General features: G+C 39.6%; 1 protein-coding gene across 3 annotated transcripts in view; it reads left to right on the forward strand.

Moving 5' to 3' along the window:
* The first annotated feature begins 675 nt into the window (after positions 1–675).
* Positions 676–27,045, forward strand: part of GABRB1 (gamma-aminobutyric acid type A receptor subunit beta1) — a 449,690-nt gene continuing 423,320 nt past the window's right edge. For all 3 annotated transcript variants that reach the window (XM_063457923.1, XM_063457922.1, XM_063457924.1), the window contains exons 1-3: positions 676–755; positions 917–1,008; positions 1,240–1,307. In XM_063457923.1, the coding sequence (XP_063313993.1) occupies positions 676–755; positions 917–1,008; positions 1,240–1,307 (240 nt within the window). The remainder of the gene's footprint in view (positions 756–916; positions 1,009–1,239; positions 1,308–27,045) is intronic.

Below are 27,045 nucleotides of genomic sequence, written 5' to 3' on the forward strand. Positions count from 1 at the left end.
ACTAGACCATTTTCATGCACAATATGCTAGGATGCACTGGATCTAGGCCGGTTTCTTTCCTTCAGCATGCACATATCAGAGCAGAAGTAATTGGTTTGCATTTTTTTTTTTGCCCCCTCCCATAATCAGAGAAATCGTGATCAGGTACGTATCTAGCAGAACAGCTTCCCTGGGAATGGCTGCTGGCTGCTAAGGCGCACTGCTAGAGAATGAGAAGCTGAAATGTCGATAGAATCCTGTGGTGTAGCTTGCTACAATTTCACATCACCAGGTTTTCATCCGTAGAGCACGTCCAAGACCTGCTGCTTACTACTACAGCAGATCCTAATCAGAGCCATGCTAAGTGATCTGGCCAAACCAAGGGGGTCAGACTGAAAAAAAAAAAACACACCGAGATCTTGTCAAGCAAAAGCTCCGATCTTATCGTTGCATGGACTGAGCCCAGAAAAGCACCGACAACTGCAGGAACTTTTAATCATTTGGATCTGTGGACATTTATTTTTTTCTTGCAAGGGACATCTTTTCAGCAAACAGTGTCTGTAGATGCTGGAGGATCCACGCATGCGCAGCTCTATTTGGATATACCGTCTTGCTTGAGACTTTTTGTTGCATTCCCTACACCTTCTCTTATTAAAGTCCATTTTTTTTTTTTTTTTTTTTAAATCGACCACAGTAATGTGGACGCTCCAGGACCGAGGATATTTCGGGATTGTATCGTTTCCTATGATGGTAGCCATGGTATGCTGTGCTCAGAGGTGAGATGAGTGGATACCGTGTATCGTTATTATGATTATTTCGAAATGAATGGCCAGTAATGTGATGCTTTGCGAAGGGTGGTGGGCTGCTTCAGTCCGATTTATTGTCTGTTTGCAATGTTAGCATATGGTAAATACTGACCCATACTTCTTCTCCTCAGTGTTAATGAGCCCAGCAACATGTCCTATGTGAAGGAAACCGTGGATAGATTGCTCAAAGGATATGACATTCGTTTGAGGCCAGATTTTGGAGGTAACACTCGCTCTTACCCTTCTGCATGGCAATGATCCTTTAACCGTGATTTATTTTCTTTTTTCTGCATGAAGCATTGCTTGCTCGTTTTCAAATCTTTGCTAGCTTACTATCGATCCTAAATCGTCTCACTGAATTAATATGCATAAGGGGTACGCACGATCTGTCTAATGATTATTTTATTTTTTTTCCCCTTGGTTTTTATTTTTTATTATTTATATTTTTTTTCAGGCCCTCCAGTTGATGTGGGGATGCGAATAGCTGTCGCAAGCATAGATATGGTTTCAGAAGTCAACATGGTGAGTACATCCTTTGAATTAAACAAGAGCCAAAGTGCGCAGAGCAGAGGGGGGAAAAAAAAAGAATGCTTTCAGTTGCCATGCAGACATAGAGTACAGCAACTTTGTGTCAACTCGCTTCCTCTCAGGAGCCTTTCATAGCCTGCCTGCTACCTCCTGACTGTGCACTGGACTGCCTTTGTTGCAGCTAATTGTGTTTTTTAATGGTTAATGATGTTAGGAAATATACAAGGTTTTTTTTTATTATTATTTTTATCTTTTGCGATGTTTTGAAATATGAAATGCCGCCATCTGCTGAGTGTTGGGTTTTATTGCGGTCTTTCAGCACTGTGGACAGCTCCATACAAGGTTTGTATTTGGCCCTTAAAGCGGCACTGTCATGCCGAACTTACCTTTTCTCAATCTCTTCCTCTTCTCCCCCTCTCTCAGGATCTGTTCTCCTTTTCTTCCTGTCTGCTCTAGTTTTCTTTAGAATCATAAGACAAAGTAGGGACTCTTTGCCTTATGGAGGTTTCCTCCGCTTCACCAGCTCTGACCAGCGGAGGAGCAAAGTGTGCTTCATTTCCGCTGGTCAGAGCAATTTTCCCATAATTCTTACCTTTCCTCCCTGTTCCCACGATGCTTCCTGTCATTTTAGCCGAAACTGCCGAATTGTGTTCTAACTGAATGAGAACCGTATGTTCGTTTGTTTTAGAACGCAATTTGGCACTTTGTTCGGATCGCAATTTCATTTGAATGAATGAAACTCCGATCCTATTCGTGCCGTGGCTGCATCTTGCAGCCGTTTAGTAGATAGCTCCCTAATTCCCACGGTATTAGGGAGCTATCTACTAAAAGGCTGAAAGACCTAAATTGGTCTTTCAGCCACATTTACTAATACTAAGTAAAGATTACATAGTATTAGTAAATTATGCCCCTACTCGCTATACCGCGAGTAGGGGCATGTCTAGTAAACAGTGAGCAGCCTGTGGCTGCTTACTGTAAAAAAACAAACAAACAAAAACAACCTATTGGCCCCACCCCTAAATGACGGGTGGGGGCCCTAAAGTAAAATAAGGGGGAGACCTATTGTCCCCCCCCCCGGCCCCCACCCCTGAGCGGTGGGTGGGGTCATAAAGATAATGAGGGGGGGACATACTGTCCTCCCCCGGCCCCCACCCCTGCGCGGTGGGTAGGGGCCATAAATTACAATGGGGGGGACCTACTGTCCTCCCCCTCTCTGTCCCCACCCCTGGGCGGCGGGTGGGGGCCATAAAGATAATGAGGGGAGGGAACCTATTGTACAGGGCCGACGCCCAGGGGTGGGGGGGACAGTAGGTATCCCCCCCCTCATTATTATTATGACCACCACCCAGGGGTGGGGGCCGGAGAGGGGGAGGACAGTAGGTCCCCCCCTCAGTATCTTTATGGCCCCCACCCACCGCCCAGGGTTGGGAAGGAGAGTAGGTCCCCCCCCCCCCACCTCATTATCATTATGGCCCCTACCCGCCGCCCAGGGGTGGGGGCCGGAGAGGGGAAGGACAGTAGGTTCCCCCCCATTGCAATTTATGGCCCCCAACCACCGCCCAGGGGTGGGGGCTAGGTGGAGTACAGTAGGTCCCCCCCCCCCTCATTATCTTTATGGCCCCCACCCACCTCTCAGGGGTGGGGGCTGGGGGGGACAATAGGTCTTCCCCCTTATTTTACTTTAGGGCCCCCACCCGTCGTTTAGGGGTGGGGGCCAATAGGTGGGTTTTTCTTTTTTTACCTTTTGGGTATTTCTATGTTTAGTGTCAGGCCTAATTTTCATTGGTGTGCTCTGTACTAGTTTTTATGGATGCTTTATTACCTGAAGGCTTTTATTTATCTTGTTTGTTTTTGCGCCCAAACATTTGCTAAAGCTAGGGCTGTAGTAACTGTCCCCTCGACTGAACTTTTGCATGAACAGTGCTTTACTGTAAGAAGGGCTTGTCAGTATGCGCTTTTCTTGAAAGTCTACATCTAACAATAAATGTGAAAAGCTAGAATTTGTTCTGATCAAGTCAATTATAGTGGATGGTTGAAAGCAAAGTGATTATAATAAAATTTTAAATTACAATAATTTGCAATCCTCTATGTAGTCCTTATTGTTTGTAATTTTAAATAAAAATAATTTGCAATCAGATATGTAGTCCTTATTGTTTTACTAGAAATCTATAGGTTGGTCTTCATCCTTAATTCGGGTTATGCATACCTAATATGAAAGTTTCAAGTGGATCAAAACTTTTTTTTGTTAAAAAAAAAAAAAGCATGACTGTCAAAGGGCACATAACCTTCAAAGTAAATGAGCATGTTTTCCTTCATCACGTGATCTTTAGAAATGCTTCTAACGTGTCATATGAAAGAAATGTTGTTGGAAATTGTGTTGATTGCATTTTTCGGAAAACAAAAGTCAAGCTTCTTTACTTCTGACTGATTGACATTTATTACATTGTTAATCAATCATGAGCCATTAGCATTAATCATGGTGCCACATTTCCTGAGGTCAAAGAAACATTTATGCCAAGTAACTCACAATGGCTATTTCCTAAATAAGTCACAACTGGACAACATCAACAGAATAAAATAGAGAGCCAATATAACTACCGTATTTATCGGCGTATAACACGCACCGGCGTATAACACGCACCTCATTTTAAGAAGGAAATTCCAGGAAATTCCCCCCCTCATCCCATAGTGTCTCCCCCCCCCCTTTCCATAGTATTCTCCCCCCCTCTCATAGTATTCCCCCCCTCATCGCATAGTGTCCCCCCTTTCCATAGTATTCTCCTCCCTCCCATAGTATTCTCCCCCCCCATAGTATTCTCCCCCCCCATAGTATTCCCCCCCCCATAGTATTCTCCCCCCCCCATAGTATTCTCCCCCCCCCATAGTATTCTCCCCCCCCATAGTATTCTCCCCCCCTCACATAGTATTCTCCCCCCCCTCCCATAGTATTCTCCCCCCCCATAGTATTCTTCCCCCCTATAGTATTCTCCCTCCCATAGTGTTCCACCCCCTCCCATAGTGTCCCCCCCTCCCATAGTGTCCCCTAGTGCACTTTCCCTTGTCCCATATTTACTTACCTGTCTTGAAGCGTGGGCCGACTTCACAGCACGCACCGCGGTACAGGAACTTCAATTTCAGGTTCCGGTTTCCGGTGGGACTGAATGGAAGTGTGCACAAGTGTGCACACTTCCTTTCAGTCCCGCCGGAACCTGAAATTGAAGTACCAGTACCGCGGTGCGCACTGAACACCGGCCCACGCTTCAAGACAGGTAAGTAATTATGGGATATCTGTGTATAACACGCACCCACGATTTCCCCCCTATTTTCAGGGAGAAAAAGTGCGTGTTATAAGCCGATTAAATACGGTAGTTTATTTAAGAACATTGCACACTGCATGTAAAATCGCAAACCACATTTTTTAGGCCACTTATTCATGTCCGTAGTTTAAACTATAATTTCTATCATTTCCATAGCATTATTCCTAGTATTTTGATGGTTTTTAAATTAATTTGATCAGCAAATGTATTAATTTCTATAAATAGGTTTTTTTTTTTTAATCAAACACTTTATTTTTGTAGTGATATTTTTTTATACAGGGACAAATAATATGGCAAAGGGAAAATCATGTAGCATGAACAAAACTGTCTTTATTTATACATCTCCCAAGTGTATACTTCACAATACGTTGCAAAGGTTGAAGGTTGGTGACAGTTAACCTTGGCACTTCAGATGCATATAGACTACATTTCTCTTTTTGGTAAACCAGCCATTAATAAAATGTAGTTGAAAGTAGGCACTATAGTAAAACATCAATTATTTATTTTTATTAATAAGTATTACTTGTTCCTATTGCAGGTAAATTGGGTATTCAATATGTATTTAGTGAACTGCGTTAGGTTGAATGTACATTATGGGTAATGTAGTCAAAAACTACACGCAGTGCTAAAATTAAACAAGCTAAAAAATATGTTCATATTTTATTAAGGACAATTTTCAGAGGGAAAATAATATTTTCGGCATTACCGATAATCATTACACAGGGAACCATACATATGCAAATGAGATCCAATAAATATAAAAAAGGGGAAACCGAGTCTACCACCAATCTGAATGCTTGCTCTTATTTAAATTTAATAAATGTACATTGTTCGTGTTATTATTACTCTTCATCTAAGTAAAAAAAAAATATATATATTTGCACCACGTAATTTGGAGGTAGTTACAAAGCAATTCATATTAGGATAGGTTACATGTTATTTAGCCAATGGTAAGTAAACCTTGTATAGAAATCTATTCTACTCTATTATAAGCAACCTCAAAAATTCAGACATCTTAATGATTATTTATTTATTTTTATTTTGTTGAAACCTCCCCCAAAACTTGAGTATTACCAAAGAACATATACTGTCTATACAACTTTTGTATAGGCATTATATGTTATGAAGTTTTACCAAAGCAAATGTTTGAGGATATTCCACCTGCGTATTTTTCAGCAACTTAAAGGACCACTATAGGCACCCAGACCACTTAAGCTTAATGAAGTGGTCTGGGTGCCAGGTCCATCTAGGATTAACCCTGCCTGCTGTAAACATAGCAGTTTCAGAGAAACTGCTATGTTTACTTTAGGGTTAATCCAGCCTCTAGTGGCTGTCTCATTGACAGCCGCTAGGGGCGCATTGAGAATGCTTTCCTATGGACTGGATGAATGTGCGTGGCTCTTGCCGCGCATTCAGCCGATGATGGCCAAAGGAGGAGGAGAGTCCCCAGCGCTGGGAGTATGACCCCGAGGGTGGAGGCACCCTCAGGGCACTATAGTGCCAGGAAAACGAGTTTGTTTTCCTGGCACTATAGTGGTCCTTTAATACTAGATCTCTGGAGAGGTAAGAATATTACTTACTGCAGGCATTTAACGAAGTTGTAAATTGTTCGTTCTTTTTAATTATTTAATTCCAATAATTGTTCTTTCCTTTCATTATGTTAGTGTATATTGGAAAAAATGCATTAGAAACATAGAAACATAGAATGTGACGGCAGATAAGAACCATTCGGCCCATCTAGTCTGCCCAGTTTTCTAAATACTTTCATTAGTCCCTGGCCTCATCTTATAATTAGGATAGCCTTATGCCTATCCCACGCATGCTTAAACTCCTTTACTGTGTTAACCTCTACAACTTCAGCTGGAAGGCTATTCCATGCATCCACTACCCTCTCAGTAAAGTAATACTTCCTGATATTATTTTTAAACCTTTGCCCCTCTAATTTAAGACTATGTCATCTTGTTGTGGTAGTTTTTCTTCTTTTAAATATAGTCTCCTCCTTTACTGTGTTGATTCCCTTTATGTATTTAAATGTTTCTATCATATCCCCCCTGTCTCGTCTTTCCTCCAAGCTATACATGTTAAGATCCTTTAACCTTTCCTGGTAAGTTTTATCCTGCAATCCATGAACCAGTTTAGTAGCCCTTCTTTGAACTCTCTCTAAGGTAGCAATATCCTTCTGAAGATATTGTCTCCAGTACTGTGTACAGTACTCCAAGTGAGGTCTCACCAGTGTTCTGTACAATGGCATGAGCACTTCCCTCTTTCTACTGCTAATACCTCTCCCTATACAACCAAGCATTCTGCTAGCATTTCCTGCTGCTCTATTACATTGTCTGCCTACCTTTAAGTCATCAGAAATAATCACCCCTAAATCCCTTTCCTCAGATGTTGAGGTTAGGACTCTATCAAATATTCTGTACTCTGCCCTTGGGTTTTTACGTCCAAGATGCATTATCTTGCACTTATCCACATTAAATGTCAGTTGCCACAACTCTGACCATTTTTCTAGTTTACCTAAATGATTTGCCATTTGGCTTATCCCTCCTGGAACATCAACCCTGTTACATATCTTAGTATCATCCGCAAAAAGACACACCTTACCATCAAGACCTTCTGCAATATCACTAATAAAAATATTAAAGAGTATGGGTCTAAGTACAGATCCCTGAGGTACCCCACTGGTGACAAGCCCAAGCTTCGAATATACTCCATTGACTACAACCCTCTGTTGCCTGTCACTCAGCCACTGCCTTACCCATTCAACAATATTGGAATCCATACTCAAATATTGTAGTTTATTGATAAGCCTTCTATGTGCAACAGTGTCAAAAGCCTTACTGAAATCTAGGTAAGCAATGTCTACTGCACCACCCTGATCTATAATTTTAGTTACCCAATCAAAAAAATCAATAAGATTAGTTTGGCATGATCTCCCTGAAGTAAACCCATGTTGTCTCTGATCTTGAAATCCATGTGTTTTTAGATGTTCAACAATCCTATCCTTTAACATGGTTTCCATCACTTTCCCCACTACTGAAGTAAGGCTTACTGGCCTATAGTTGCCAGACTCCTCCCTATTACCTTTCTTGTGAATGGGCACAACATTCGCTAACTTCCAATCTTCTGGGACTACTCCTGTTAACAATGATTGGTTAAATAAATCTGTTAATGGTTTTGCTTGTACACCACTAAGCTCTTTTAATAGCTTTGGGTATATTCCATCAGGTCCCATTGACTTATTTGTCTTTACTTTTGACAGTTGAAATAGAACCTCTTCCTCTGTAAACTCACGTATAATAAATGACTCATTTATCCTTTTTCTTAACGGAGGTCACTTTCCTTCATTTTCAGCTGTAAATACCGAACAAAAATATTCATTGAGGCAGTCAGCTAGACCTTTAACCTCGTCTACATACCTTCCTTCTTTTGTTTTTAATCTAACTAATCCTTGATTTACTTTTCTTTTCTCATTTATGTATCTAAAAAAAGTTTTGTCCCCTAAGTGATTTGGAAGCTCTTATAACTTGCTTAGCCTCTTTCTGCCTAATCTTATAGGTCATTCTTTCTTCCTCACTCTGGGTTTTTTTATAATTACTAAATGCTAACTTTTTGTTTTTTACTATTTTGGCCACATCTGCGGAGTACCACAGTGGTTCCTTGAATTTTTTGCTTTTACTGAGAAGCCTAATGCAATTTTCTGTTGCCTTCAGTAGTGCAGCTTTTAAATAATCCCATTTCTTTTGGACTCCATTTAAGTTGCTCCAGTCTGATAATGACTCCTTTACACATATTCTAATTTTAGAAAAGTCTGTTTTTCTAAAGTCTAAAACTTTTGTTTTTGTGTGGTGTGACTCAGTCACTGTTCTTATATTAAACCACACTGACTGATGATCACTGGTTCCTAAACTTTCACCTACAGTAATATCTGATACCAAATCTGCATTTGTTAACACTAAATCTAGTATGGCCTCTTTACGAGTTGGCTCCTCAACGACTTGTTTTAGAGACAATCCCAGTAGGGAGTTTAGAATATGTGTGCTCCTGGCACAAGCAGCTATTTTTGTTTTGCAATTCACATCAGGAAGATTAGTCCCCCATTGATGATAACTTCCCCCTTCATTGTCATTTTAGCTATTTCTTCAACTAGTAGATTATCTAACTCTTCAATTTGTCCTGGGGGCCAATAAATCACACCTACACGAATTACTGTGTGATTACCAAATTCTAACGTAACCCAAACGGACTCTATGTTCGTCTCACTAACCTTTATTAGGCTCGATTTTATGCTATCCTTCACATACAGGGCCACCCCTCCCCCTTTCTTGCCTTCCCTGTCTTTTCTAAGAGTACCCTGGTATTGCTATGTCCCAGTCATTTTTCTCATTATACCATGTCTCAGTAACAGCGACTAAATCTACACCTTCAGTTGCCATTATTGCCACAAGTTCATGGATCTTATTCCCTAAACTGCGAGCATTTGTAGACATGACTCTAAGCTTATCATTTTTTAACACACTTGCTACAGGCACCTTCTGTCCTTGTTTTGGGGGACAATTGGATTGATGTTTTATCACCCTTTTGCCCCTCCCCCTCCTAGTTTAAATACATCCTAGCAAAACCTCTGAACTGCTCACTGAGAACATTTGTTCCCTTTTGAGAAAGATGCAAACCATCTTTTTTGTAGAGTTTATTTCCATTCCAAACAGAGCTACCATGAGAAATGAAGCTAAATCCTTGCTCCCGACACCATTCACCAAGCCACAAGTTATCATTTACTCCCTGCCTCCATCCCGCCAAATTAAAATCAAAGTGATCAAAATCAAATTTTAGCCCAATATATCATAACTAAAAACGCAGATGAACTGGGGAATGTTTTTTTTCAGTTCAGCTACTGTGGACTGAAAATTGTATTTCACTATAATTCACAAATATTCACACTTTAGTGCATAACCTTGACAGTCTTGGTTTATATTATCAGTAAATGTAAGCATTACCTTTTATATCACTACCTCTACACTACATTATTAGTGCATGTGAAACTCCATTGGTATTTTTAAAATCTTTCCTCTGAAACGCAAACAGGTGAAATAGTAAAAATGCTTTTAATATTCCACCTCTCAGTTCACTAAGGAGATTCAGTAGATTAGAATAAACTGGCAGGAAAAGTGAGTTTGTTTGCACATGAGTGAATTTTCTCTGGCACGTAAATGCATATGGTTATTTACTAAAAGGAGAGTTCAAAGTGAATTTCAAATTGAAGGCCATAGTAGCCGAAATGAAAGCATAGCTGACCTAATTAATTTTTCCAGTATGGATATATTGATATTAATTTTGAAATTAACTTTGAAATTACTTGTAATTCTTACTTTATTGAATAACACTGCCAATTTAAAATCCTGAAATTGATTCCATAGAAGCCTGTGTGACAAGAAAGCCTGCTGACCTCGGGACCTCATAATGTGAATGATCTAAAGAATGTAGCACATTTCACAAATGTCATATGGAATCCTGGAAACAATAGAAGATAAAATAACTAGGCTGGTTTGCAAAACACAAAAGGGGCGAATGTCAAAGTCAGTTTCAAGCATGTGTTATATTTTGGACTATATGATGTACATTTTGTACTTGATTATATCATATATAGACTTTTACTGACTTAATATTTTAATATTTACCATGTGTATCTCTGTACTCTCAAGTTAATTATTTAAGGAACCAGCTGAGCACCAACACCCCATGGTGCAAAGAGCCTCTTGGGCCACCTGATGGTGAATCATCAAACCATTTAAGAAAGGTTAAAACTTATCTGTGCCCCACTGCAGTCTATAATGAATATGGCGGCTAGGCTCATCTTCCTGTCCGCCCGCACCTCCCATGCCTCACCCCTCTGTCAGTCCCTGCAATGGCTTACCATAATAAATACATTTTGGTTCTTGCTTTCAAATCTCTACATAATGCTACTCTCTCCTATCTATCCTCCCTAATACACAAATATGTTCCGTCTAGGCTCTGCCGAAGACCTGCGTCTATGTTCTGTTTGTAATCCCACCTCTGATGCTCGCCTTCGACTTCTCTAGGGCTGCACCATTCCTGTGGAACTCCTTTCCCTTTTCCGTTAGATGCTCACCTAGTTTCCACTCCTTCAAAAAAATCATTAAAAACTCACTTTTTCACAAAAGCATATCAATTAAACTGTTAATGGCTCCAAAACCCGACACCAAGTCTTCATTGAATACTATTCTACCAATTTATTTCCCTAATACTTCCCTTACCTTTTATGTCACGTTACCCTTCTCCCTCTAGCATGTAAGCTTATTGAGAAGGGCCCTCAATCCCTCTGTTTCTGTGCCTCAAACTTGTTTGGTTACAATTACAAGTTTGTTTGTCCACCCATTGTAAAGTGCTACGAAATGTTTTGGCACTATATGAATATAACAATAATAATCTGTCTCTGTCAGGCATACCAAAATTTGTCTTGTCTGAGCTGGTATGGTAAATAGGAAATTCATACTTCTGCTTTATCATACTAACTCATACCAAATTGAGACATTATTCCTTAGCTGAGAGCCATAAGCTGACACTCTCTGCCAATCAATAATATGCCAGCGTGTTATGGGTTGGGCTAATAATGCAGGAAGTGTGATGTAAAGCTTTGCTAGATCAGAGAGGAATAATTGCAGGCATTCAACTGAGATGGGTAAATGTCAAACCATTCCTAAAGGGACACTATAGGCACCCAGAGCACTTGATCTCATTGTCAGTCCACTGTCCAATGGTTCCTCAGACTCCTGGCACCATAACCACTAGAGTGTGCTCTGGTAGTTTGTGTGCTTAGTGTATTACTTTTAAATCAAAACTACAACTGAGAAAGTATGTGCTATACTAGAATTGCAAGTTCAATTCCAGATCGGCAAAGCTTTCTGTTCATTTGCTTTGATCTTAAAGTGTGATGGATTCCTTATACATTTGTACTGCTATTACACTAACAATGTACTCTACTTAATTTGGACTGCATGACAAAGGGTCATTGTACATGCTCAGATACAGGAGTACATTAATTTGTGTGCTGGCTGTTTATGGCCACAACTCAAATATTTATTTTAAATGTGAGATGCACATCTAGCATTATGCATTCACTTATTGCAGGTATATTGGTTTGGTAAAAATATTGGAGCTTACACAGTATCCCTTTATCTTTATCTTTATAGTTCTTTATACAGGTTAATAAATATATGTGGGGAAAAAGCAGGAATACAATTTTAGTAACATGCAGTAGGCAAAATGAATAATAAAATCGTTAATACACTGCTTGAAGGGACACTCCAGGCACCAACATATTTATATATATATTTTATAGCTTTTAGTCTAAATAATCACCTGTATGTTTTTCACTATAGCTTTTATATACCGTATTTTTCGCTCCATAAGACGCACTTTTTTTCCCCTCAAAAGTGAGGGGAAATGTCTGTGCGTCTTATGGAGCGAATATGAAGCTTTACTTACCTGTCTTGCAGCGTTGGCCGGCAGCACAGGGCGCACCGCGGTAGTGGAACTTGAATTTCATGTTCCGGTTTCCGACGGGACTTAAAGGAAGTGTGCACAAGCTGAGTGCGCACTTCCTTTCAGTCCCGCCGGAAACCGGAACATGAAATTCAAGTTCCACTACCGCGGTGCGCCCTGTGCTGCCGGCCAACGCTGCAAGACAGGTAAGTAATTATGGGACAAGGGGAGGGGGACAGTATGGGAGAGAAGAATATGGGGAGGGGGATGAAATCTATGGGGAGGGGGGGATGAAGTCTATGGGAAGGGGGGGGATGACTTCTATGGGGAGGGGGGGGGATGAAGTCTATGGGGGGGAGGGGGAGGGGGAGGGGATGAAGTCTATGGGGAGGGGGGGGTGAAGTCTATGGGGAGGGGGGGGTGAAGTCTATGGGGAGGGGGGGATGAAGTATATGGGGAGGGGGGGGATGAAGTCTATGGGGGGGGGGGGGATGAAGTCTATGGGGGGGGGGGATGAAGTCTATGGGGAGGGGATGAAGTCTATGGGGGGGGGGGGGATGAAGTCTATGGGGAGGGGGGGGATGAAGTCTATGGGGAGGGGGGGGATGAAGTCTATGGGGAGGGGGGAGATGAAGTCTATGGGGAGGGGGGGATGAAGTCTATGGGGAGGGGGGGGATGAAGTCTATGGGGAGGGGGGGGATGAAGTCTATGGAGCGAAAAATACGGTAGTTTAAAAAAAAAAATAAACGTTTTGCAATATTCTACCTCTTTACATCACTTCCATTTTAAAATAGTTTGTGTAGGTTACTGCATTGCACTATGTGTGTCACAGTTCAGACACACACAGCATTGACCGTAACCAGATTTAAATCACAAGAAGGCCGCTTTAGAATGACATTACACCCAACTAGAGTGTTAATAAGTATATTGGTACATTTCTGACTGTCGGCTCTATCTATATGTCATATTCTCCCCCAATGCCTCCAGGGAGTTTAACCCCTTAAGGACCAAACTTCTGGAATAAAAGGGAATCATGACATGTCACACATGTCATGTGTCCTTAAGGGGTTAAGAGTCTATCCAATAAAATAGCTACAATGTTAAATTGCTGAATTATAGTGACTGTGTTTTCTATAATTAAAGGGACACTATAGTCAGAGAAAATGCAGTGTTTACATTACTGCCTAGGAACACATCTAGGCCACTCCTCAGATGGCCACAAGAGGTGCTTCCTGGGTCAGTGCTGCACAGTGTGCAGCAATGATGTTCAGTCTCCACGCTCTGCATGGAGATGCTGGACTTTCCCCATAGAGCTGCATCGATTTAATGCATCTCTATGAGGAGATGTTGCTTGGTCAGGCCGGCATTTGCCCTTGCCTCTTTGACGATCTCAGCAAATCCAATACTTTTCCTATGGGATTCTGATGATGTCAGCCAAGGAGGCAGATTGGGGGCATGGCCAGTGCAGGCAAACCCATGCAGCATGGGAAATAAGGCGCATTTTATTACCTTTTAAGAGGTGCGATGGGTGGACGGCCCTCTAAATGGTGTTATAAACACTAGAGTGTCAAGAACAAAAGTTTGTACTCTTGACCCTATAGTGTTCTGTTAATATTTTATTTTGTTTTTTTCATATTCAACTCCATAAGTTCACTCTTTCTATTCCTTCTTGTACAAGTGATGACGTTGTAAATGTCAGTGGGAAGCATAGTAAATATTTATGTGAGAAATCCAACTGCTTTCACAAGTAAAAGCTGATAACTTAACTACATTGTCTATAAAACAAAAATGATTGAGTAGGGCTGTGCCAATACGAATAAAATAGTCTTAGAGAGGTAGGAGGTCTTGCTAGAATAGCAGTAGATAATCAGGGAAACTTGATAAGACATATTCTCTTCAATGGGAGTGGATACGTCCGTTGGTGTTAGTTTGTACATATGAAACAGAGAAGCGGCAGAAATAAACCAATAGTGCAGTAAGTAACAAAAGGTAGAGAAGTAACATTTAACCCCTTAAGGACACATGACATGTGTGACATGTCATGATTCCCTTTTATTCCAGAAGTTTGGTCCTTAAGGGGTTAAAAGAGCTATGGCCAGCTCTGGTGTGTAGAACATGAAGCAGTATAATCCCCGCTTATGGGATGTGGGAAGATGTATCCGTCATCACTGTCTGGTAATCCAAAGCTCCAAAGGGAAGATAAAAGGCAACAATAGTGCTCTCAATTGTGATAAAGTAGAGTGTAAAAGAGTGATAAGAGTAATGCTCACAAGTGTAGAGCAGAAACACTGCTCTATTGATATATCGTTGGTGGTATGATCCTTACTGCTCGATGGTATCAGCTCTGGTGGTATAATACCTGCCTCGGATTTCTTTTGATTAGTAGTAAAAAGCCAAGTAGCAAAGGATCATATTATCAAATATATTTTAAAATGGTAAATAAAATTTAAAGGAAATTGGCACAAACCAGGTCTATTTGTCCAAAATAATTCCTTTATTCAGTAGTAAAAGTAAATATAAAACATCCAAATATGCATTTTGCCAATGTGGCTTTCTCAAAATGGAATAAAAACATACAACCTGGCTACATAGAGTTTAAATAGGGATATATTTTCCCTCCAAATATGGCCACCACAATTCCTATATCGCTATATCAATAGAGCAGTGTTTCTGCTGTACACTTGTGAGTATTACTCTTATCACTCTTTATACTCTATTTTATCACAATTGAGAGCACTATTGTTGGAGCTTTGGATTACCAGACGGTGCTGACGGATACATCTTCCCACATCCCATAAGCGGGGATTATACCGCTGTATGCTCTTCACACCAGAGCTGGCCATCGCTCTTTTAAATGTGAGTTCGCTACCTCTTGTTTCTTACTGCACTATTGGTTGCTTTCTGCCTCTTCTCTGTTTCATAAATACGAACGAACACCCTGAGATGTATCTACTCCCATTGAAGAGAATACGTCTGATCAAGTTTCCCTGATTATCTACTGCTACTCTAGCAAGACCTCCTACCCTCTCTAAGACCATTTTATTTGTATTGGTGCAGCCCTACTCCATCATTTTTGTCTTATATTTGATCCATTGAAAGACCTGAGGGGTTTCCTTCGCTTGGGTTGCTGCCCATTCTGCATATATTGTGTGTCGATTAGTGCTGAATTCTTGCTGTATTCTAATTGTCGATAAAACCCCTGCTCTGCCAATAACATTCTGCTGTTAAGAAGCTTATGGAATATGGGTAACATTTGCCACAGACAGTTATTAGAGCATTCTGATTGGCTGATAAATTCTTCATGTGATCGTGCTTGTTTACTGCAGAAATTGCATCTATATGTATGTTTTCATAGTTTTGCTTTTAATAATTTCTACACACCTCATGCAAACAAAGAAAAATGAATCAAGATAATTTCACTTACTAGTCTTAATAATAATAATCCAAGCTTTCAATGAATTTTTGGATTTTATAGGACAAGTAGTACAAGGAGTGCTTTATAGTTTCAAAACTAAACATTTGCAAACTTTGGAACACTTGGGTCACAAAAAAACACTACATGAAACTGTATAATTTTATAATCTAACCTGTAGTTTGTGCAGAATAGCTTTTATGTTTGTCTGGATATAAACCTACAGGCATTTAAAATGTCTTGATGCAGATGTTTTATATTTATATTAAATCATTTTAAGAGTCTATCCAAAATATTAAATAGAAAATTCAACATATATTTCATGTTACTGTTTGTTTTCTTTCACATGCATGCAGCTAATATGCACTAGTGCAGAAAAAACATGTTCAAATTACAGACTTTCCCATTTTAGACTTCAAACTTGCAACAACAAAAAAATCAGTTTACTGGGACCTGCCACTGCAAATTATCATTGAACTCCATTTGTAAAAGTTTATAACCTGGGCTAATTGCTGCAGGCTATTTCTTACCACCTGGCTATTTCATCAGTAATTACTGCCAAATTTAGAAATATTTTTCCTGTATTTTTTACACACGTAATGGATTGAAATTGCATTTTGTAATCAGCAGCACCCTATATAGGCATTTGTACAATGTTTGTGAAGTTTGAATCATGACCTGTCCATTTTAAACTTCAGACTTGTTATTTTGATAGTTTAATATACTGGTCACATGTGCAGCAAAATGGCAGCCAACCACCTGACAATTACTGCATTATATCAAAACATTTGCCATAGGCTCTTGTGTTTTTTTTTGGTTTTTTTTTGCTCAATAATCTCTTCAACAAATGCTGCCAAACGGTGTTCTTTTTCTGTTACACCCGACCTCCCCTCCCCCCCCCTCCCCCAAAGTACCTATACGTATACATTTACCCAGGTTTTTTGTTATGGTCAAATTCAAGAAACAGATCAAGTTATACACTGGGATGTGCAGGGCTTAGTGTAGATTAGAACCCCCAACTTCAAATGATCATTTTCATGACCACTTGCAAAAAAAAAAAAAAAAAAAAAAAACTGTGCTATTTCACATGTTGCACAAAGTTCCTTGACATTGGTAGGATGCCAGGACCTTAGATTAGAAAAATAGTCCAGGGTATTTCATGGTGATATTGATTTATTGGTTATCTGAGGTTAAAAGCTGATGCAATATGAATGTTACCTTCTGTGCTAGATTCAAGAATAGCACATGTTTTTTTTTAAGAAGAAAAGACAATATTCTACATAGTAGAAATATAACAAACTCCCTAGACCAACAAATTACCTAAAAACATTTCTATATAAAATTCAAAACATTTATTTTTAGAGCAACTGGTGATATGTGTGTGTATATACACACTGATAAGCCACAACATTATAACTAGTGACAGGTGAAGCTAATAACACTGATTATATTGTTACAATGGCATCTGCCAGTGTGTTTTATTTTAGACAGCTAGTGAACAGTCAGTTCTTGAATTTCATGTGTTGGAAGCAGGGGAAATTGTAAAGTGAAAAGATCTGAGTGACTTATAGTGATGGTTAAATGACTGGGTCAAAATTGCGAGTATTGTGGGGTGTTCCCAGTATGCAGTGGTTAGAACCTAACAACGTGGTGCAAGGAAGGACAACCAGTGAACCGACCTCAGGGTCATGGGAGCCCAGGGCTTACAGAACTGCTACTGTAGCTCAAAAATTAAATGTTGCAATTCTGCAATTAAAGGACCACTCTAGGCACCCAGACCACTTCAGCTTAATGAAGTGGTCTGGGTGCCAGGTCCAGCTAGCTTTTACCCTTTTTTTTTTATAAACATAGCAGTTTCAGAGAAACTGCTATGTTTATACTGAGGGTTAAGCCAGCCTCCAGAGCCTCTAGTGGCTGTCTCATTGACAGCCGCTAGAGGCGCTTGTGTGCTTCTCACTGTGAAAATCACAGTGAGAGCACGCAAGCGTCCATAGGAAAGCATTATGAATGCTTTCCTATGCGACCGGCTGAATGCGAGCGCGGCTCCTGCCGCGCATGCGCATTCAGCCGATGACGTCGCGAGGAAGAAGAAGAGGAGGAGGAGGAAAGCTCCCCGCCCGGCGCTGGAGAAAGAGGTAAGTTTAACCCCTTCCTCTCCTCAGAGCACGGCGGGAGTGGGTCCCTGAGGGTGGGGGCACCCTCAGGGCACTCTAGTGCCAGGAAAACGAGTATGTTTTCCTGGCACTAGAGTGGTCCTTTAAAGAGCAGTGTCAGAACACACAGTGCATCTGTTTGCTGCATATTGTTCTGTGTAGTCACAGTGACCATCATGATCCCTGTCCACTGACAAAAGTGCCTTTAGTGGGGATGTGATCTTTAGATCAGGTGGATGGCCGAGTGCACCTGCGTCCTTTACCTAGGGAAGAGATGGCAGCAAGATGCACTATGGGAAGAAGGCAGTGATTTGCTCTGGGCAATGTTCTGCTGGGAAATCATGAGTCTTGGCTTTCACTTGGATGTTACATTGACACATACCACCTAACTAGAGACTGATGCAGACCATGTACACCCCTTCTAAGGCAATGGTGTTCCCTGATGGCAGTGGCCTCTTTCAGTATGTTAATGCACCCTGCCACACTGTAAGAATTGTTCAGGAATGGTTTGAAGAAAATGACAAAGAGTTCAAGGTGTTGCCTTGACCTCCAAATTTCCCAGATCTTAATCCGACTGAGCATCTGTAGAATGTTCTTAAACAACAAACCCGATCTTTGAGGGCCCCATCTCACAACTTAGAGGGCTTAAAGGATCTGTTGCTAATATCAACCGGACATATTCAGAGGTCTTGTGGAGTCCATGCTTCAATGCATTAGAGCTGATTTGGCAGCAAGGGAGGGACCTACATCATTTTAGGCAGGTGGTTTTAATTTTGAGGCTAATCAGTGTGTATGTGTGTGTCTGCGTGTGTGTGTGTGTGTGTTTGTGTGTGTGTGTGTATATATATATATATATATATACACAAACAAAATGTACCCCTTTTTATTTTGGGGGGGAGAGGAGTGGGAGATTATATTCCTAACTAACAAAAATCTAAACTTAACACCAAAATGTACAATAACACGCAGGGATTACTGGGAAACATCTTGGTGATCAGATGGGTAGCATCTACATATGAGGCATTAAGAAATAGCTTGATGACTAACCTTGTCTCTTTGAGCATGGCAAGACTGTGATAGTACTTTTGGAAGCCACTGTATGTACATGCTACATCACCGGCCATCAAAAATGGGTTAAATAATGAGTCCATTTTAAAATCAATGGGTTTTTGTTTAAAAGTTAAAATCTACACATGGCAAGTAAATCTAGGGGGCTGTCAGTATATTTTGCATTAAATGTACAAGGTTTAAGCCAGAAAATTGAATATATACCAAATTTAGCCATGAAGCAAGGATGACTTGCTATGTGCATTCATGTGAGATTTTCCCCTGTTATCTAATAGTATTATCTTGTTTACATGATCATAATCAGAAATTAACTTCTAATCTTAATCAGTTTTTAGCTTTAGACTGTCCATTAACTGTAACTCAGACCAGTCTAGAATATTTGTGTGACTTTGCTTAAGTGACATCTATTTGAAAGAAAAGAATCAGTTTATATTTTTCGCCTTTGGCAATCTCAAGTCAGATGCTGTTCTGACTATGACTTAACCAAGTCAATATATTTTGATTGCAATGTCCTTTCCGATTTCACCTGCTTGGGTCTGTTTTATAGTTTATAGAAGTTTGGATAGCATTGCAGTTCTGTTTTTAATTTGTTACAATTGCGTTTAAATAAATCGTTATTGTCTATTTAGTTCTGTCTATTTTTAGTTTATTCATTGAAATAACACAATAAAACAAAGCTGTATATACACTTTCTCCATTCACAATGCATTTATTTTCGTTGTTTATAATTCCATATTAACCACAATTGCATTACCTACATTTATTTGCCATTATATACGTTTTAATGGTCCATTAACTGACTGTCAGAAGGAAGTTAAGTGACATTTAGTTGTCCAGATTTAGCTGCTTCAACCAAAAACGTACTATGGCAAGCCAATCCTGCAATTCACCAAAAGCATATTCAGTTATTTAAGTCATATTTGCTTAAAGGGACAATATAGTCACCAGAACAACTAAAGCTTAATCTAGTTGTTCTGGTGAATGTAGTCAGTCCCTGCAGGCTTTTTGCTGTAAACACTGTCTTTTTCAGAGAAAATGCAATGTTTACATTACAGCTTAGGGGCACTTCCAGTGGCCACTCTGTAGATGGCTACTAGAGGTGCTTCCTGGGGCAGCGCTGCACTACCATTCAGTGTCTCCACCCTCTGCATGAAGACACTGAAGTCTTCTCATAGAGGTGCATTGATTTAGGGGGACAGGGGAGGGTACAGGGGGGGGGACTAGATTGTGATTTTAACACTATAGGGTCAGGAATACATGTTTGAACTACTGACCCTATAGTGTTCCTTTAAATTTGTCTATTTAATCAGACAAATCTCTATATAAGCTTGCTAATTTGGTCATTCACAAACCTTTTAATTGCAGCCAAATTCTCTTAATTCAATTGCTCCAATTTCCTTAATAATATGCTGTCTAAGCATTAAACACCCCAATACTAACTTCAGCTACCTTAACCCTATAACAGTACCCAAATCCCTAAATCCCCAATATCCTGCTCTAAAATGAATGGTATATTTTGTTTCTTATGCCATGGAAATTCAGCTGCTGTTTCTACTTGATTGCAGTTTGGCTGAGCTATTTCTATCAATCTCAGTGCAGCAATGAAACTCATTTGAAAATAAAAGGAACTTATTTAGCTTGATTTAGTTTCAATTCAGTTGATATTGAGTAATGTCGTTTGTCAGCCAAATTGACGTAGATGAAATAGATAAAGGGATACTCCAAATATTATTATAACCGCTTCAGTCCTCTGTACAGCCCTGGCCCCATTTCCCAGAAATAGTGCAAACCATTTTGCAATGGTTTTGCTCTCTTAACTGGTTCCCATACTGTGCTCAGAAGGTCCTCTATGGCAGGTGATGTGCATCCAGCTTTTTCAAAACTGCAGAAGACAGATGCCAATCCCACTGGCCATTTATTGACTGAGAGACTGAGAATGTCAGCTGACCACTCTCAGCAAAGGGTTGTGCTCCAAGGACACTACCGGAGGTAGAGTTACACCTCTGGCAGTAAATGAGTTAAATTCCTATGTGCAACATTTTATAGTGAAATCACTAAAGGGATCATAATGCTTGGAGGAACCCTTTAAGGTATAAGACTCCTACTGACCATGCACCTATGTAAATACAAGTAACCAGCTAATTGAGTCACTTTGCAACATCAACACTTCATTTAAAAGGTCCAACAAAGGTCAAAACAAATATCTTGGTTTGCTGTATCTCTTGGATTTGGACCACCCTTTTCAGTGGGTTCAATCTGATATGCAAATGAGTTAACATCTATGTCATGGCACAAGATGAGTGAAAATCAGCTTGAGAACTAAGTGGGGACCCACCAAAGGGAAAACTATTTGAGTTAATGTTTGTTCTCAGTATTCTCTTGCATGCTGTTTTAGTCAGCCAGCATATAGAAAGCAAAATAAGAATAGGAACCTTTCTACTTTTAATGTAATTTGCTAAATTTATTCAGAGATATGACGCCGCAATGTGAATGATAGTACACATTCCATGTTATGGAATAGGTGATGGTACAGTGCGGATTTTGGGAGTAGCTAAAGTCAAAAGGTCCATGAAATTTACACTTGTACTGAAGCTTCTGGTATTTTTGCCACCTAGCAATGCTCCTAGTAAGAAGCAATGATGGATCAAATCATAAATATCTTTCAGTAAGCAAAATGTGATTGTTTTGTTAGTTCCTGAACTTTGATCCACTCTAGAATTGAAAGACTTTGTTTATATGGCTTTAGTCAAAGCACAATTATGCGTACAAGGCCCAGCTCAGCACTTACTCCCTTAGGAGGGATGAGTATCTACTTATCAGCTAACTTGTTCTCTTCATAACACAGTGCATATTACTGTGTGTGAAACATTGTTTAATGTTAGTAGATGTGTTTGTGCATAATTCACACTTTACATGACTCATTCAGGTCGGTAGTGTTATTTAAGACAATTGCTTACCCTCCGTTTTCTTTATAAAGAAGCAATTAACTCCCCTTTGGCTGATGAATTACACTGATCAGCCACAACATTAAAACCACTTACAGGCGAAGCAAATAATATTGATTATATCATTACAATGGCACCTGCCAAGGGTTGGGATATATTGGGCAGCAAGTAAACAAGTCAGTTCTTAAATTTCATGTGTTAGAAGCAGGAGAAATTGACAAACAAATATCTGGGTGACTTTGAAAAAGGGCCAAATAGTGATGGCAAGTCTTCTGGGGTGTTCCCGGTATGCAGTGGTTATCACCTGCCAAGAGTAGTGCAGGAAGGACAACCGTTATCAGGGTCATGAGCACTCAAGAATCATTGATGCTTGTGGGGATCGAAGGCTAACCCGTCTGGTCCGATCATACAGAAGAGCTACTGTAGCTCAAATTGCTGAACAACTTAATGCTGACCATGATGGAAAGGTGTCAGAACACACAGTGCATCGCAGTTTGCTTCATATGGGTCTGCACAGTTGCAGATCGGTCAGTTGCAGATGATGGCCCCTATCCACTGTCGAAAGCTCATGGGGGTGGAGGTTGCCTGGTCTGATGAAAAACGTTTTGTTTCGATAAGGTGGATTGTGAGGCAACAGTTTCAATGAAAGCATTTTTGAATTAAACAAACTTCAAAGTGTTTTTGAATGACAATTGTCTCAATGTGTCCTTTTAAAGAACCTTTCCAGTTATTAAACACAAGGGAGACTTTTTGTGTAGCAAAGTTCTGTGAAATAGGATAGAAGAAGATGTATTGTAAGTGAGGTGTCTGAGCTGACAGCATGCCAGTATGACATACTTAAACATATGCCAGTGTTAGCACATGTTGATGCATTCACATGAACATACTGACTTTTACGCTAAGACTGTCATCCTGCACGCAAACAATGATCAACACATTCTTTTTTTCTCTCAATTACATATACATTACTGTCATTTTCACCCCTCCCACTCATACTGATAGTTGCAAATACTGGTGCTAAAATTAACATCTCATTCTCATTTGGGAGTGAAGATCTGTAACTGTTACATAAATGACTGGATTACTTTAGAAACTGAACAATCCATTTTACTTACCAAGCATCACGGGTCTGTTTTACCTAATGAACATATGCTGTTCTACCAAGGGTCATGTGCTGTTTATATTTATAGGAGGGCATTTTACATAGACAAAGAGTGCACATTGCTCTTTTGATAGCCTGTTTGCTGAACATTTTAAATTCTAATAAATTGGGTCCCTGTATGCTGTGACAGGGGAATACTGTATATTTAAATAATGTTGCAAAAATGTTAGCAGCTCTCCGTTTTGGTTTACATGGTGTTGAGGTGTACATTTTTCCCATTAGGATTAGCAGCTAGTTTGAGTCGGGTTTGTTAAATTTTCAAAGATTATTCAGTCATCAGTGATGTGTATTTTTGACTTTTCATAATTAATCTAACGTTTACCTGGAAATATTTTGGTTAAAAATAAGGAACATATTATTAAAGTCTAGCTGGAGAGATAGCTTTGGAAACATCTCCCCTCATAAGTGAGTATATAGTAAATACTTAAAGGGAAACTATAGTACCTATAAAAGTTGTTTGTTTTCCTGGCACTATATCTCCCTATATTGCCCCTCCTTCATCACAGAACCCCAACCGTTAAAAATCCCCTACTGTCAATTACCTGATTCCAGCACCAATGTCCCTGCGTCTCCTTTCGTATTCGGTTTCGGGTGACGCTGAATGTCCTCATGCATAGTGGGAGGATGTCCAGCGTCAATTACACGACCAAAAGCAGACGGCCACTAGAGGTGGAGTTCACCCTCAAAGGTAATTATTGCAGTTTATTAAAAACTGCAATAATTACCTTTGCAGGATTGAGGAACCTGAGACACTGCACCCAGACCATTTTAATGAACTGAAGTGGTCTGGGTGCCTATAGTGTCCCTTTAAAATAAGATTTAATAAATATGTCTCAATGTGTCTTTTTTATCTTAAAACTCGCTTTTTAAGATACCTGCTTTTCCAGCTAAATGCACTGCCAGACAAGAGATTGATCAGATCAGGGTTTACAGCTTTTGTAGGCTTTGCATATTTTGGAAATTCAGTCCAATAAATAACTGGCGTTTTAATTTAATCTGTTAAATATTATTGTTTTCTAATTAGCCATTGCAAATCTTCTGCTCTTATGGGTTACAGCACAACCTTTAATTTATGGAACAGGCGAAAGGAAATGGAAAAAGAATGATAAATAATATGTCCTTGTAAGAGTCAGTCCTGTCTATAAAATGTTATTACTGCACTGAAACGAACATGGTAGCACAAATGTGACTACTATTAAAAAGAAATTCATGAAGCAATCAAATATGTACAACAATCAGCATAACATTTGTATATTTTGCTCTCAATGCCTTACTAACCTTCATTCCAGAAACACTTGCTGAAATCATACTTTTCGTGCTTTAAATTACTTGGCCTTGTGTACCATGTCGGACTGTCAGGTCAAGTCCAATATTCCATTTCTGTCTGTGCAAGTAGTGTATAATTTCCTAAGGCAAGAGTATTCCGTGGGATTAAATCATCTTAATTAGCAGATAAATTAATACAATTAGAACATACATTGAGCTACTTTAAACTAACAAGAAATAAAGTGGAAAAGTCCAATTATGTAGACATATGTGCGTATGATTTTAATTTCCCATAAAAAAAAAAAGCAGTTTGAGCTCAAAGCAAAATAAATTATATATTTTATCTGGGCAAATGATTTGTATAGTTACATTTTTGCAAACTTATAGAAGCATATTCTAGATGTTCGTTGATGAGGAATAATGAGGAGAGGATCGCATGGCTCACCACCAATCCGCCTTCCAATGTATCTACCAAGGATAAGGATAACGGGGGTTTTGTTATCTCCAAAACATAAAGATGGTATTTCCAATAATGCACTGTTTACCCTGGTTACCATTTGGGACCAGGGGATTCAATATTTTCTAGTCTTCTGTTGGGTGGAGGTGGTATATTATTAGAAGAAAGTCTTGGTGAAACTATTCAAATCAGAATACTAAGTGTACTATGTTTGAATGATCTTTGGAATAAGGTGCTATCCTACCAGTGTTATTGCCATCTACTCAAATATCCACGTGATAGAGAAGGAGTTAGGACTCTTTACTTGGCATCAATCTATAATTTATTACCCTCCACCTTAGATAAAAGGTAGCAGACATTCACCAGAATCCTTCCTACTCTGATTACCCTCAAACCCTATTTAGCAGTAGTTAAGTATGTAAGGCACTTAGAAGCCCCGTAACCATGTAAACATTTTAAGGAAATCTGTGTTATCCCATGTTTAATCATGATCATATAAAATAAAGTTGACCACGGCCACCAGTTGGTGGTTGTAAATTTAGAAAAGATGCCAGTCATTGTGGAAAATGTAACTGTTTAGTTATTGTTTGTTTAAAGATGGGATACAACTATATTTTCTATAGCTGTTTACATAATTTCTTGATTTCTTTGACCTGATTGTATTGGTTTATTTGTAGTTATGCAAAAGCATTTATAATTTTGTATTCTTTTACAATAAATATACAAATTTATACAGAATTCAAATTAACAATCACAAAATGCTCTGCATTTTTTTTTTTTTTTTTTTACAGTGCACATTTAATAAGCAGCACCTAGCACTCTAATCTGTTTTGGTATTCCGTATGTAGAGATGCAGACTGATTAAGTTTATTGTTAACCTTAGGCAACCATTGTTCTATGCTTTTTGAAAGCCACAGGATATTTGAATCGCTAAACATTGCGTCTGCGAACAGGGAATACATAAATGTGGCAGAGATCGCTCTTTTTTTCTTTCTTCCGGACAAAAACGCTACATATGTATGGCTTTACAGAGAGGAAAACATCCACATATCATTCTATTTGTATCTGCTTGGTAAAAGGTCACTTAACGTTCTAGTATAAACCTGTTTGATATACAAAAGTGCCTGAAATATTATGAATGTGCTTGCAACTTTATCCTACAGTATATAATAGAAACGGTGCTGATTGCATTCTCAAAAAAGCCATCTTTAAATTTTTTAGGGATTTGCTTTATGTGTGTTATGCCTCTGCATAAAGCTTGGTTTACTCAAATTCTTTGTAAAAGCTTTAGTTATTTTTCAAAATAACGCATTGTTGGTCACAGTGTAATATTAATGATTTGCCTATGTGAGCTGGAACACAAGTTCAGCACAGCACAGTCATACTGTGAAGCTTGTTGCCATAGGGTTGCTATCAAACTACTTTCTGGTCTTTGCTTCATGTTATAAAGCTATTATTGCCAGTGGGCATAAAAGGAAGAAACACTCCTATCAGCCTTCTGCAGAAGAAAACGTATTAGTTCTTCCTGTTATATTTGCTCTTTAAGGTACAGTCTAGTAGAACAGAACTGTGCTCTAGTTGCTTAGAAATGTAAGCTAGAGTTCTATCTGGTAATAAAATACACACTGTAGGGCTCAGTGTTAATCACCCTCGGACCGGCTAATGTTAGTGCCATGAGAAATGGTACTGTGCCATGAGAAACGGTACGGAGTTCCAAGACTCTTGAATACTTCACCCACATCCTGTCATAGGGCTTCCGTCAGCAATTGTAGACGTCTAACAAAACCAATTTGTAGAGCCTCTTTTTCACACACTTCCAGACGACTTTGAGATACAGATACAAATATATATATATATATATATATATATATATATATATATATATATATATATATATATATATGGGAAGGCGGAGCCTGAAGTTGTGGGAGGGGTTGCAACCGGCCTATTTAACCCCTTAAGGACCAAACTTCTGGAATAAAATGGAATCATGACATGTCAGACATGTCATGTGTCCTTAAGGGGTTAAACCCACTACTTCCCTTCATACCTTGCTGACAGCGCTTGGTCACTTCCGGTTCCGGTCCAGACGGCGAGACCCACTAAAACAAACGGCGGTAGCAGGTAGACGGCGGGAGCAGGTATCTGTCGGTCGCGGCGAGAAAACAGAGCGGTAACGGCATCACAGCTGCCGGAAAGGCGGGTCACACTTCCGGGGTCAACTTACCGGTAATCGTGAGTACGGGCATGTTCGAGAATTAATAACACGAACCAATGGCAAACACTACACGGCGGGAGCAATTACTGACTGGCCCAGGCCACATTTCGGTACTAAATCACACGGAGTTAAACCGGGCAAACGCACGAATTCACACAGCAAATTCAAATATGGTCACAATACTATCGACATTCTATGATATGACATGCTAAAAAGGAACTGTGTTTTAT

The sequence above is a fragment of the Pelobates fuscus genome, chromosome 6 (genome assembly GCF_036172605.1).
Source record: "Pelobates fuscus isolate aPelFus1 chromosome 6, aPelFus1.pri, whole genome shotgun sequence".
Classification (NCBI taxonomy): domain Eukaryota; kingdom Metazoa; phylum Chordata; class Amphibia; order Anura; family Pelobatidae; genus Pelobates; species Pelobates fuscus.